The 14,478-nt window shown below is 33.8% G+C and overlaps 1 protein-coding gene and 1 non-coding gene across 6 annotated transcripts; one reads left to right on the top strand and one right to left on the bottom strand.

Moving 5' to 3' along the window:
• Positions 1-370: 370 nt before the first annotated feature.
• LOC133669474 (probable inactive histone-lysine N-methyltransferase SUVR2) lies at positions 371-11,840 on the top strand. 5 transcript variants are annotated; one of them, XM_062089631.1, is made up of 9 exons: positions 371-514; positions 2,161-2,349; positions 2,524-2,872; positions 3,511-4,472; positions 6,527-6,792; positions 7,954-8,020; positions 8,166-8,216; positions 10,307-10,430; positions 10,533-11,840. In XM_062089631.1, the coding sequence occupies exons 2-8, from the start codon at positions 2,167-2,169 to the stop codon at positions 10,403-10,405; spliced, it is 1,977 nt and encodes a 658-aa protein (XP_061945615.1). In that variant the 5' UTR covers positions 371-514; positions 2,161-2,166; the 3' UTR covers positions 10,406-10,430; positions 10,533-11,840. The 5 variants fall into 5 exon arrangements, with proteins under 5 accessions (XP_061945615.1, XP_061945618.1, XP_061945620.1 ...); XM_062089634.1 differs by having other exon boundaries at positions 376-509; XM_062089636.1 differs by lacking the exon at positions 371-514 and having other exon boundaries at positions 553-2,349; positions 6,527-6,545; positions 6,702-6,792.
• A 752-nt stretch (positions 11,841-12,592) lies between these two features.
• Positions 12,593-12,665, bottom strand: TRNAA-UGC (transfer RNA alanine (anticodon UGC)). Its single transcript has one exon. It is a non-coding gene; the product is annotated as a tRNA-Ala (tRNA).
• Positions 12,666-14,478: the final 1,813 nt, after the last annotated feature.

Here is a 14,478-nt window from a genome sequence, read left to right as displayed (position 1 = left end):
GAATTATAAGCCCACATTGTGATACAATTGTGTTTTTTTAAATTTTTTTAATTTTTTTAATTATTTTAATGTGTTGAAGTTAAAAATAAATTTAAAAAAATAAAAAAATATATTATTTTAATATATTTTTAAATAATTTTTTTTAAAAAAATAAAATTTTAGCACACCTTTAAATAAACCCTAGGCTTTTAGAAAGAGACAAATTAATAAAAGAGAAAAATATTTTAATAAGAAAATTTTAAATTAGAATTTTACGGTAATTATGTATGTATTTTTTTTCCTATTTTTTCCATCAGCATCATAAGCCCACTTACTATTTAAGCCCAACATTTCAAGAATATTTATAAATATACACGCCCTAGCTGCCAGAATAATCTATCTGTATCTCACAAGGTCTACTAGACAACTCCAAAAGAATTTTGAAATCTCGAAAAGAAAAAGGAAAAAGAAAAAGAAAAAGAAAACCAAAATCCACGAAGTAGAAAAGACATTTTAGAATCGAAAGCTCAGTTTAGTAAGTTAAAAATAGAAATTACTTGTTCATTTTCACGTATTTGCATGTTAAATTTAATATTATTATCGACTCTGTAATTTCTTTCTTTCTTTTCTACTTTTTTTAATGGGTTTTAAGGTTTATAATAATTGTTGTTCTCATTTCTTGGGTTTGGTTACCGAGAAAATGCATGCAAGTTTTCCTCTTTCTCGATGACCATATAGAAATCTCGAATATTGTGTTTTTTTTTTTCCCGTCGAATTTCGTTATTCGTCTTATTTCGGCTTGTTTGGTCGTTCCGAGTATTTGTGTTTTGCTTGGTTGCTAAGGAAATTTATATTCTGTCTTGTTACGGAGAAAACTCACTCCAACACCAAACTTTTGCATGCTTCGTGTTTTTTTTTTCCGTGGTTTTTGTTAAACAAACATGATGCTTCGATTTTCGGGTTTTAATAAATACTGGAAAAAAATTATGGCCATGTTTTTGTTTTTGTTTTTATTTTTTGGGTTGTAAAGTGAGAAATTCTGGGTATTTTAATGAATAGAAAAGGGTGTTGTCTGGTTGCCGAGAAAACGGAGGAAAATGTGGGAAAATTTTGATTCTGGGGTTGGGTTTTTTTGCCCTTGGTTTGTGAAAAATGGAAATCTCACATTAATTGAAGCTTTTGAGTGGTTGGATTCGAAGGCTTAGTTGAGGTGAAGGGTTTAATTTTTCATTCTCTGGTTTCACAAAAATCCCAACTCCAAAGGTTCAAAATTGCTTTTGTTTTGCTTAGCAACCAAACAATGGGTTATGGAAAACTGAATAGATTCATTTTAGTGGTGGAATGGAATTGAATTGTGAAACTGTGTTTGGTGTAATTTAATTGTTGTTTCGGTTGCTGGGAATTTGAAGGAAATAGAAGGTAATAATTGGTTCGAGTCTCGTTTCACATCTTGGTTACCAAACTGTGTTGAAGGTTGTAGTTTAAAATTTGTGAAACGAATCGTATGAGGTCTATGATAGTGCGAGGTTGATAGAAAACCTGAATTTATGCTTAAGTAGGCCCGTGGAGTTTACTTTGAGGTGGTTTTACATGGATGATTTACTTGGCTGTCTCTGCTCCGTCTTTTTGTTCTTTTTTATTTTTATTTTTTAAAAGTTTTGATTTGGAAATTTGTGACTTGAACCAAGTGGAAAGTTTGTTGTTCCTTGATAGTAGATGTGTCCATCGTGCAGGTTTTTTTTTTAAAGAAAATTAAATAATTACCAATAATAACCATAAGAATAGAAATTAATGTTGTGTTGTATAGTGTTGAGCAATTTACACAAGTGCCATTACATTTCGAGTTTCAGTTGTAGAATCCTACTCAAAAGATTATAGTTTTGAATTATGCATAAAGGGGATCGCTTTGTTGTTTCTATTCTAGTTAACCTGTTTCTTTTACTCCACCCATCCACAAATGAAATTGTATTTTTGTTTTTGACTATGTGCATGATTATTTTTAGAGACACCATAAACTAGCAAGACTTATCATGTACAACCAAAGTGCTATGGAGTTTGTATTTTGTTAGGGTTTGAGAATGTGTGATTTGAAGATTTGACTTTGAGAGTTGAGCCATCTTTAGAATAAATAGGTGGTCTTTGAGTAGTTAGAACTGAAGAGTTGCTCATTCCCTTTAATAGTTATTTATGGCCACCAGAGAGAGAGCTAGCTGTGCCTTCAAGGCAACAAGAGCTCTGGGAATTCGAGATGAAGAGGTGAAGCCAGTGCTGTTAAATCTCTTGAAGCTGTTTGATAAGAACTGGGAACTTATTGAAGCAGAAGATTATCGGGCACTCATAGATGCGTATTTTGAGTCGAAGGAAAGTGAGGTAGATTTTGCTCAATCTTTCCTCTACTCTCATTGTCGTTTTTTTTACCGATAAATTTCTCTGGGAAGCCTGTCAGTTTGTCATGCCTGCGAAGACATGATTTACAGTGTTGGTAGCTTTGTTTTGCAGTTGATTAAAATCCTCATTCTATGATTTTTTTTTTTGTATGAATAGAGGGTATCAGACGAGAAAAGTCTCATGGAACATTCTGTGTATGAAAGATCCTCCAAGAGACCACATCTTGAACAACAGAAAGATCAGATTTCTTCTTCAACAGATAGCCTGAGCCCAGTTGAAAAAGTGATTTTCTCTTCGATGGCCCCTAAAGACTCAACTTGTAAGAGGGCATCATGCGCATTTTCTTCTGAACGACTGGCTGTTGAACCTCGCTGTTCTCATCCTCAGAAAGAAAAAATGTCTAGTAATTGTCACACCAGAGAGCTTATTAAGCCGAGAACTAAGCAAAGTGTCAGTGATGAGGCAGATTTTGCAGAACCCCCAGCAGCGGTCCATCCAGGTAATGGTAACTCTCTACTTTTGATAATGCCTGTATTAGAATATGATTGTCTCCTTCATTCATTCAGTGTTCCATGGATGATGGTGTGAATTTTGCAATGTAAAACCCAAATGCGTATTACTTGCATGTACCTTTTAGGGATAAGAGTTGGAAATGGTGGTGATAAGCATCAGGTCTATTTTCTTTTATTGATCTAATATCCTGTTCAACAGTCAACATATTTGGATGACATCTTAGAGTTTAAGCCTTGTTCTGTCATCCTCTATTTTAACTTTTAAATCAAGAAATGCAACTCGAGGATGGGCAATATCTTCTATAGAGGAGGCTGTCATTCACCTGGAGAAAAATTACTATGCTCTCCATTTAATTTTTTTTTTTTTTAGATATGGTGATTTTAGATGTCCATGTTATGTAAAAAGCTCATTGGTGTTAGTTTGGTGTGATTGTTTAGATTCATTTAACGTATAGCCCTTTTTATTTTGGATCCTTACTGTTAAAATCTGATGCTTGGTAATTAATGGCATCTTTTCTACTGTCATGCTCTTATAGTATTAATGCTTTCTTCCTACTAATTTTCACCTTCTGCACCTGTCAATAACTGTTCTTTTTTTATTTTATTTTCCTGACCTATCTTTGCTTGCTAGTTGTTCGAGGTTCTTTTGTTGGTTCAACAAATGGGAATAATTTGGTAACTCGCCTGGGATCTCAATGTGATGCTTCAAGTTCCAAGGATAGGATGTACTGTAATAGCAATGTTCTTATTGCTTCATCGACCTCTGGAGAAGTAAAAATTTCACTAAACTGTGATTCTGCAGTTAGATGTCAAAACTTCAAAGTTCCAGATTTCAATTCAGTTCTCAAGTATTTGGAGGATAAATATCTCAAGACACACAAACTTGTCACACCTGAATTTTCTATGAAGACTTTATTCGAAGATTTGTGTGAATGTTATGTGCAAGTGGGTCAACTTCATGATCCACTGCCAAACAACAAAGCTTTGAGAATTGACAATTCCGATATGGTCGTGGACAAGAAGGCTTCAAGTTCTTTCAGATTGCCACATTCTTATAAGAATTTACCAAAGGCTAAGCACAAAGCAACTGCTTGTGATAAGAAGAGGTCTGTTCGTAGTCTCAATGATATAACAAAGGGTGCAGAAAATGTCAAAATTTCATTGGTAGATGAATCTGGCAATGAGGATTTCCCAAAGTTCACTTATATACCACATAATATAATATATCAAAATGCTTACTTGCTAATCTCACTGGCTCGGATAGCGGATGTAGATTGCTGTTCAAGTTGTTCAGGTGATTGCCTTTCTTCTCAGATACCCTGTGCATGTGCTCGTGAAACTGGTGGAGAATTTGCTTACACTCCAAAAGGCCTTTTGAAAGATGATTTTCTAACTGCATGTGTGTGCATGAGACGGACCCCTAAAAAAGACCATTTTGTTTATTGTCAAGACTGTCCATTAGAGAGATCAAAGAATGAACCATGCAAGGGTCACCTGCTCAGAAAGTTTATTAAAGAATGCTGGAGAAAATGTGGATGTCACATGACTTGTGGAAATCGAGTGGTTCAACGTGGTATTACATGTGACTTGCAGGTAAGATACACTTTGACATCTCTGATAGAGGTTTTGATGGCAAATTGGCTTTCCATTATATCTTTACTTGCCCATTTGATGTTTGGACATTTGGAAGCAACTTCTGTTAGAATGGCATTATACCATCTTTCTTTTTTAATACAGAAGAAGAAATACTCATCATATAGAAGGAGAAGGATGACATAACGAGACTGGACATCCTTCTGCAACCCTAGCCTTAAAAAAGAACAGAATAAAACTAGTGCAACAAAGCTTTCTAATCCTTTTGTATTTTTGAAATGCTCCTGAAAAACCTGCAGCACAGCAGTAGGGTGAAAAAAAGCAATGTAATTACTAGGAATAGAAGATTCTCATCATGGAAAATTCTTGAATTGCGCTGCTACCAAGCACACTTGTAATAGCATACATCACATTTCTGCAGCAGCATCCATCCTTTGAACCTCTCAAAATCCCTCTGTAAAAGTACTTCTTCCAGGCTATCAGGGCAGAGACAAAATCTTTTGAAAAATAGAGAAAAGCCAACACAAATCCTCCATGCCATTGAACAGTGGAGGCATGGATGGCTCAGGGTTTCATGAAGCCAAAAAAACACATCACATATATGTTTGGAGATAAAACCTTTTGGGGTCAAGGACTGTGGACCAAGGTTTAGCTGTCCAGTTCATGTCTCCCTTCATCTGGCTTTCTGCAGGAGTCTCCACTCTCTGCTTCCCATACAAGTACCATGGAAGAACCCGCCAAGATCTATTGGTCAGGAGGGGGGGGGGGGGGGGGCAGCAGTTATCTGGTCCAGTAAGGGCAGCTGGAAGGAATGGTCAGGCTGATGATACCTATCCATTGTCTGAGTTAGGGGTTATCTTGCTTCAAGAAGCGTGAATTCTTCTGTTTGCTTACCACTGAAAATAAGGCCGCAAAGGCAGGAAAAAGGATGAATGGATAAATTGGAAAGGGATTAGATATGGCATCATATCTCAAAAAGTAGTCTGACTTGTCTTGTCTTTGAACTCCATCCTGCATGCCCTCTTAAGAGCCAGTCAATATTAAGCTAGTGAGGAGAGCTTGGGGTTTTTTTTGGTTTGGGGAGTAGCTTTGCTTTGGCGGGTTTTTTTTTTTTTTGTATATATATAGAGGATTTGGACCATTTTTCCTAGTTTCATCATTTTCATTAGAGTCTGAATTTGCTATGTCAGTTGCTTCTGCAAAGTTGCTTTGATTACAGAACCATGCATGTCTTTTAAACCTTACAAACTACCTTTGCCTTCCAGATACACTTTTCTAGAGGTAGATTAGGGGATCATGGAGTGTGGGTTGGGATTTTCATGTACAAGGAATATGCAAAAATTGTTTCCTGAAAGTTCTGGTTACGATGCTCCCTTGTCCCTTCTAGAGGAAATGTGAACAGAGTTAAGGATTTGGGTGAGAGAAGCTAACTCTTCTGACTCTTTATCATATTATATTTTCAATATAATGAAGGGTATAATTCTCACTTCCTTGGGATTATTGAAATTTGCGATGGTGGAACTATGAAGATAATAGAAGGGTAGAGAAGTGGGAAAGTAATAAAGAAGGTGGTTGTCTCCTATCCACTGATCTTTTTCCCCTGTCTCCTTCTAGCTTCATCCACAACTTAATTAGCTAGAAGTATTTTAACTATCATTTACCTTCTCGAAAATGCATTTTGCATAGCATCCCTCAACACCACTCTTAGTCTCTTAGCCAAGACATTGGTCAAAATGTTATTGACACTACTCACTACCCTAGTTGATCTGACATGTTTGACTTTAGAATGGTTTCTAAGATGGGTTCCAGATTAGCTTATATAACTTGGCTTTTGAAACTTCCATGGTCGAAGGCAAGTGAAGACAAGTTTGTATTTTATTGGTATAGTTACATCACCAGTATTTGCATTAGCATCCTTGCTTTATTAGCTTTAAATAGATTGTACTTTTTATATTGATTTATGTATCAGTGTGTTTGTAGTTGCATAATTTTGTGAGAGGATAGCTTTCAAAGTGAGTAGTCGATGATCTCTTGATGTTTTACTCCTGTCACAGGTGTTCATGACTCCTCAAGGTAAAGGCTGGGGTCTTAGGACGCTTCAGGATTTGCCTAAAGGATCCTTCATCTGTGAATATGTTGGGGAAATACTGACCAACACAGAGTTGTATGAACGAAATATTCAGAACAGAGGCAATAACAGGCATACTTATCCTGTTACACTTGATGCAGACTGGGGCTCAGAGAAAGTACTGAGGGATGAAGAAGCATTGTGTCTTGATGCAACTTTCAGCGGCAATGTTGCAAGATTTATTAATCATAGGTGATGTTTTCTACTTCACTTGTGTGCATGCATTTATGTAGACTGGTATTTTTTCTTGCTTTCACCCTTCGTTTTCACATTACCCACTTGCCTCTTATTATACCAGGGATTCCAGTTTTAATTTCTAAATATTATTTTATTTCTTTAATTTCATGTCAGAAGGGGTTACATTTTTATATTAATTACTTAATCAAACACTACTTCTGGTACCTGAAATGACACTTGGAACAGTTACAATCCCTCGATTTAGCATCAGTACTTGTGTAACAGACAATATGAATGGAATAAAAGGAAGACCTAAAAGCTCCATTAAAATGAACAGCAATAGAAGCAGAGCAATGACAAATTTCTTAAAAGACAAAGGTGAGGAGGAAGCAAGCCTCCCTATAAGATAAAAAATGAGATAGAAAAAAAAAGTATTTTTTATGACATATTGTATTCATTCGTCTTTTTTTCTTAATTAATTACTTTTTAATGGAAAATATCATAAAGAATCCCATTGTTTGTTGGGGTAAACAAAATTTAATATACTTTTTAATTAATATTTATTCTTTTGATATACATTTTAACTTTTTTATTTTGAATCATAATTCAAAGTTATTTTTCATAAATAACTTATTGTAAAATCAATTTAGGTCAAAAGTATGTTCAATGAAAAGTAACCCGAAGCTATTTTTTGAAACAATATAGATATAGCTGAAGTTAGAATCAATAAGGTAAAAGTAGAAACTTCAAGTCAAAATTTGTTTGTAATTAAACATATATATATAACTTTTCTTTGAGTCAAAAGTTTTTTTTTTTTAAAAAAGAAACAACCAAGCATATCGAACAGAATGTGTGTTGAGTTGAGTTGCTGTGAAATGCATCTTTGGAATGAGAATGTTTTTTACTTGTTCGTTTATTGCTATAACCTTTGTAATAGATGGGGCCCCATTCTTGTAAAACTGTCATAGAATGAAGAAACTTCACCAACCTAATGCAATTGACTTAAGTAACTTCAGTGTTTGCTTTCATGATACATATTGCATGAACTTGAGCAACACTGATTTTCTGCTGCAACTCTAGGTTTGCCCTTTAATTTGTTTGAGTTGTGCTCCTCACTTCCCATGTTTTCCATTTCATTTTCTCTATCATATCATTCTCTGTTTCCTCCTTTTGCAGATGTCATGATGGAAATTTGATCGATATTCCAGTTGAAGTGGAGACCCCTGATCATCATTATTACCATGTATGCATTTACGTGGTATCATTTGCCAATGTCTCTTACATTTTTTCCTTTTTCCTTTTCCTTTATTTTATTTTTTAAAAGTTTCTTTGCAACCCATTTTTGAAGAGCTACATTTGAAGAGCTTGTTTCTCTTCCCCTTATGCAGCTTGCCTTTTTCACTACAAGGGATGTAACTGCCTCAGAAGAACTGACGTGGGTAAGTGGGTTCTAGTAATAATTGATCTGGTAATACTTGCTTATTTCACAAGTATGTTTATGCAAATTTTTAGCCTTCAAACATGTATGGTGGGGCATTTGTTTGTATTGTTTCTATGTTTTGAAAAAAAGAAAGAATCAGTGACACTTGTCATTTCATACTGATGCACAATAAATAAACATATAAACAGATGAATAGCATGATGAATTAGCAGGAGAATTATTTACATAGATTTTTTTGGAGGGCATTTCTAAAAGAATTTGAAAGAAGCTAAATTCAGTACCAGGAATTTCATCTTGAGAAAAAATATTTCCCTTCCCTTGAGCTCTTCTTCTCATACTTGGAGATGACTGGAGTAATATGGCTTTGGTACAGTTCAGTGAGACTCTGACTTGTACTTATTTTACTTTGCACCTTCTACCTTTTGGGAATCTGGGAAAGTTGTGTGAAAATCCAGAAATGAATAGTCATCTTAGTGAAACTGCCCATAAGCATTTAGGTTTGCCATTTTAATCTTCCTGGTAGAGAGTTGGGCCAAGAAGATTGTCCTTTCTGTCCAACACACTCAGCAAAACACTCTTGATTGGCATTTTTTTGTGACTCCTTGCAGGGGAAATGGCACAGTCCTTACATAATTGGATGAGTTTCCATTATGTCCTTATATCCTTAATTGTATGAGTTTCCAATATGTCCTAATTTTATCCATATAAAATGATCGAGTTTCCAATATATTCTTATGCTTACTTTTTCTGTCCAATTTAACATAACCAGTCTAAAAATGGAAAACTCGGTGGAGGAGGAGGGGATCAAAAAAGAGAGAAAGGAGAGGGGAGGAGAAGGAGGTTTTAAAGAGGGAGAGAAGTTTGGTCCAGTGTGAAAAAATTCACGTCCATAAAGATCAAGGTCATTCTCAGTATAATATTAAGTCATGTGCATGACCAATTCAATGAATTTGGATGGAAAAAGTTAACAAAATGATAGATTAGAAACTCAGTCATTTTTAAGGATAAAATTGACTCAGGTAAAGATACGAACACAGATTGAAAACTCACCCCATTATACATGGACTGATTGGGCTATTTTCCCAGGGTTGCAAGAAAACTTATGTTAGGAAAAGAGTGAAATAGATGCACAATTCTTGTGTTTTGTGCTGTCCCATTCTTAATATCCAACCAATTTAAACTTGTACAACAGGCAACAGGAGGCCAGTGGTCACTGGTTGCCTCTCCATTTTACAGATTGGATGTGTTTGTCAGCATATTTCCAATGCATCTGAACTTGACAGAATGATCAGTGAATGGTATATAAAGTGTAGGAATTGTCCTTGAGGTGAGAACTATGAACGAATTCTTCGCTTGATGGTTGAGAAAAAGCATCCACTTTCCTAAGATACACCAAACTGTCTTCCACATTAAGCATGCTGCTACAAGCATGAAAGGGTTTTGACTTTCTAGGTATCATGTGATATCCATTTTCTTTTTGTTTATTTTTAATACAAGGTGGTTGACACCAACGCTATGAACTATCCATGCTTGCTGGCTTGAGACTTTGACCATTTTACTCAAAAATATTAAAATAGATAGATATGTGTACTTCTCTATACAAATACTTAGTACTGTTGAGTTATTTATGCTGATGCCCTATTCAAATGATGTTTCAAGCCCTAGAAAAAGCTGTCCAAAGCTTGTTTGGTACTGGTAGCCATTATCTCGAGTAAAGCTTATTTGAACTTCGCTTCCTTGTTGCTTTTTTGAAGTATGTGCAAAGTGCTACTTTTGCTTAATTCTTATTTCCATTTTCTGATAACAGATAGGATCTGCTTTCATTGTCGATAGTGTCTGGCTGGGCAGATAAAACATCTAATTTCTTTATTGGAAAAATGGTTTGTGGTTTTATCCAAAGTCTAAACTGTAACATCTCTGGTTAACAGCACAGACAGTCCATTTCTAACTAATGTTTTGGGCTTCCCATTATTATGCAATTTAGAACGTATGTCTCATTAAATACTTTATATCCCTGTTTCAGTGTGCTCTGCATTTGAGTTTTGTTGAATATATCTGCTAAGAAAATCCACATGAAATGTTTTGCAGGATTATGGAATCGACTTTGATGATTATGACCATCCAGTAAAGGCATTTCGATGTTCTTGTGGAAGTGCATATTGCAGAGGCATGAATAGTATAGGTTAGGACATTCTAGCTTGATCATGAAGAGGTAAAGGTTACAGTGTGCTTTCAACTTCCTCGACTCCAGCAATAGAATTATTTTGATATTTGTCTTCTCTGTTCATATAACTAGTATATATTTTTCGTGCAGGCACTTGATTGCAATTGGACGACCGAAGGACAGTGGGAAACATAAACAGTATTTTTTTGATACAGGAGCTTGATTGCTCTGAGATAACAGATGACGAGCAGAAAACTATAAGCTTTTGTTAATAGTTTCTTATGGTGTTTGATGATGAAGACCGCACTAAGGTCGTCAATTAATGAATTTTGCTCCCACTGTAGATGCAGCATTTTAACCAGTTCTCCTGTTTACAAAAGGAAGTTTGTGAATATACAGAACACAGGAGATGACCATAGTTCTTTTGTTCGAGTTTTATTTAGTATTTTTGGCCTTATCAATGACAAGGTTATAGAAGCTAGGAGCCCGCCTTTGTCAGTTTTCAGGGCAAACAACTGCCCTGGGTGTGGACTTCATGTTCACGGAAGATTTTTAAATAGTGACACATGCATGTGGATTCATTTCAGGTTCCATGTACATTGCCTATTTCTTGAAGCTTGTCCTCAAACCGAAGAAAGGGAATTTTGGATCATGGGTTTCCAACTTGTGATACATGAACGGAAATTATTCTTAAACCAGTGAAACTATTGCGTTCTCTCTCACTGAGTTAAACATTCATATAAGACTTCATGATCTCTTAATCATCGCAATTCATAATTTGAAGAATAAGACAGATTGTTGACCGAAGGGGCTGGCACTGGCATTACTGATTCTGTGACAAAAATAGGGGATTTTGGTTTGGCGAGGAAAGCTGAGAAGAACAACAGAAGGAAGCATGTTCCTTGTCTCGTGAGGTGTGCTTTGTATATGGCGCCAGAGTCTGTAGTTGATCATGTACAGGAGGCTCCCTCTGATACCTGGGCTCTAAGATGCATAGTTTCCGAGGTGCTTACAGGGAAGTCTGTTTCGGATTTTGAGCCTCAAAACCACTACTGAAGAGCTTCCGAGAAAGATTGCAGGTGAGTATCCTAAGATCTCCAAGGCGGGATGTCTCGCAAGGAAGCCATTGTTCAGATTGACTGCTAGTTTCTTCTCTCTCTACTTGGTCAGACGATGCAGAAGACAGTCTTAGTGCTGATGGGGCTGGAGATGTTCTTGCAGTGGAATCTCAAGAACAGGTTTCATCTTATACACTGCAGCAGTATCCACTGGCTCAGCTCCTTCCCTGTTGGTTTATAAAAGTGACATAGATCAACAACTGTTTGTAAAATAGGTGTAGCTGGATATGATTATTCAGAGAATTCGTTTATGTTTTTCTACAGAATTTATAACGCAGACCTTCTGGTCATTGGTTTCAGTGAGCAACAAGAACATAAAATTCATCTTTTTTCTCTGACAGTACCATATCTACGCTGTTTTTTCCCCTTCTAACAACCCTAAGTTGCTATCAGAGAAGAGGGATAGCACAGTTATTTTAGCCATGTATTCCAGCATCTTGTTTTCTACATCTTGATCCATGACTTTCTTCTTAGGCTCCATAGTTGACTCAAGGAACGCATGCGATGAAGCAAGAAGCAATGGAAATCCACAAGCAAGTTTCTTACCATTCTCTGCTTTTCTCGTTGAATTAATATTATTCCACTCATAATTATTATTGATTAAATAGATAGTGTTCTGTCATGTACCATCAGTTTACCTTAGCTTCGGATTTTCTAGTTCGCATTGGTTTAATTTTCTTATATTTTATTTCCATAATAATCCACTTATAATATTTTTAAATATCCATTGCTCTTGTCCCTCCCACCACCCCACACCCTTATCCTAGTTGCCAAACACTATTCACCGACATATGGCAACGGGTATTGGGCACGCTATTCACCGACCATCAATATTAAAAATAACAATGGGATATGTTAAAAAATAATAATAATAGACACTGGCGAGTTGAATTTTTTAATATCCATATTTTATTCATTAAATAAATAATTTAGATATCCATTAACTATTAATTGTATTTTGGATATTCAATGAGTATTTATCAACCAATCTTATTTATTAATCAATAAAAAATAAAATAGTTAACATATATTTGAAATATTTATATGTATACATTAAATGAAAAAATATGTATACATTAAATGAAAAAACTATGGAGATGCAGGGGATCGAACCCTGTACCTCTCGCATGCAAAGCGAGCGCTCTACCATTTGAGCTACATCCCCTGATGCAACTCGTGGATTCCTTATATCTATAAATATTAATAAATTATAATCCCGCAAAAAACAAAACTTCCTTGCATATCCCATCTCCATAGTTTTTTTATTTAAGAGAATTCTGGGGAGTTTAGAGTATTGTAATTTACTGGCGTTAACAGAAATGATTTTATTTTATTTTTTTCTGGATACTCATTAGAACCTGATTTGCCTTAGTTTTTGAGATTTCTGTCACAAATAAAATCTTAACCTTAATTTGGATTTCAAACTTAATAAAAAGAGTCGTGCAAAAAAATAAAAATAAAAATAAAAACTATGCCTTTATGAATTAATTATTACTTGGTTATTATCCTTCAATCTAAATAAATTAAATAATCCTTTGGCTAGAGGTGATCATGCTTTTAATGTAGTGATATTTTGTTTCAAAAAATGTCTTTTTTTCCATCAATCTTTTCATATTATCCATCTTTTCTTTTTTTGTACTTTAAAAAAAAAACGGTAAAAGGATATGAAATGGAAAAAAGGACTGAATTGTACATGAATTTAAGAGTATACAAGTTAAATATGTATTTTATGAAACTACAAGGACTAGTTAATTACTTTTCATAAATACAGGGACTAAGTTATAATCAACTCTTCAATTATTTGTCTTTGTGCACCAACCAAAGTCCCGCCGTGTTCTAAGTGTTTGTTTTAAAAAAAATTTAATATATAGTTTCAATTGTTTTAATACATTAATTTTAAAAAATAAAAAAAATACTATTTTGATATATTTTAAAATAAAAAACATTTTAAAAAATAACCGTAACCATATTTCTAAACAGACTTTAAAACTTCAAAACTATGACTAGATAGTTATGAAAAAATTAAAATTTTAAATTATTTTCATCTTATCAATTATACACTTTCTAAATCAAATTTAGATTTTAATTCAAGATCCTTCGAGGGATATATCCAAGTAATGTTATTAATTAATTGAAAACAATCCAGATCTTGTAATGGATTTGAAGTGGAAAAAACCATCCAAATTATTACCAACAAACTAATAAAGGAATATTTGTGAATTTTCCACCCAAATTATAATTCCGTAATTAGAAAAAAAATTTATGATCTATTATTACATCTTCATCTTATCATTGATTTTATTAAAATTATTTATTCATATATATTATTATCATATTTAACTTTTTTCTTTTATTTTTTAAACTTAAGAACCACTTTCCTAAAAAACAAATATCAACACATATAATGCAAGTTTAAGAGTTTATAAGTTACTTTATATAAATAAAATATTTTTAATATACTACCATTTTTATTAATTATCTTTTATTTAAAAACACAACAATAAAATTTACTCAATTACTTTATATATTTAAGCAACGTTTATTTTTGTGTTTGAGTGCCCTTTAAAAATATGTTTGGTTTGAAAAAAAAAATTAAATTAATATTTTATGATAATTTTAATATGTGTAAAAAATAAAAAAAATATTTTTTTTAAAAAACCAACCTGCAATAAAATTTCAAACACACTTTTAGAATTAAAATCAATTATCAAACACTGTTTTTACTTAATATTACAGCAGAACAACATGCCAATACCAAACATCATGTGTTTTTTTTTATTTTTTTTTAAAGCAATGTCTTATCCTACAAAAATATAGTCAATCATAGTTTGTTTTTGTCTTAAGAAGGAATGACCAAGCCACCAATAAAATTAAAAAAGAAAAAAAAATATTATCTAAGACTTGGTAATGGTTTTTTTTAATTTTTTTTATTTAAAAATATATTAAAACAATTTAAAATTATAAAAAAATATTTAAAA

The sequence above is a fragment of the Populus nigra genome, chromosome 12 (genome assembly GCF_951802175.1).
Source record: "Populus nigra chromosome 12, ddPopNigr1.1, whole genome shotgun sequence".
Taxonomy (NCBI): Eukaryota; Viridiplantae; Streptophyta; class Magnoliopsida; order Malpighiales; family Salicaceae; genus Populus; species Populus nigra.
This window is presented reverse-complemented; position numbering and strand designations above follow the sequence as displayed.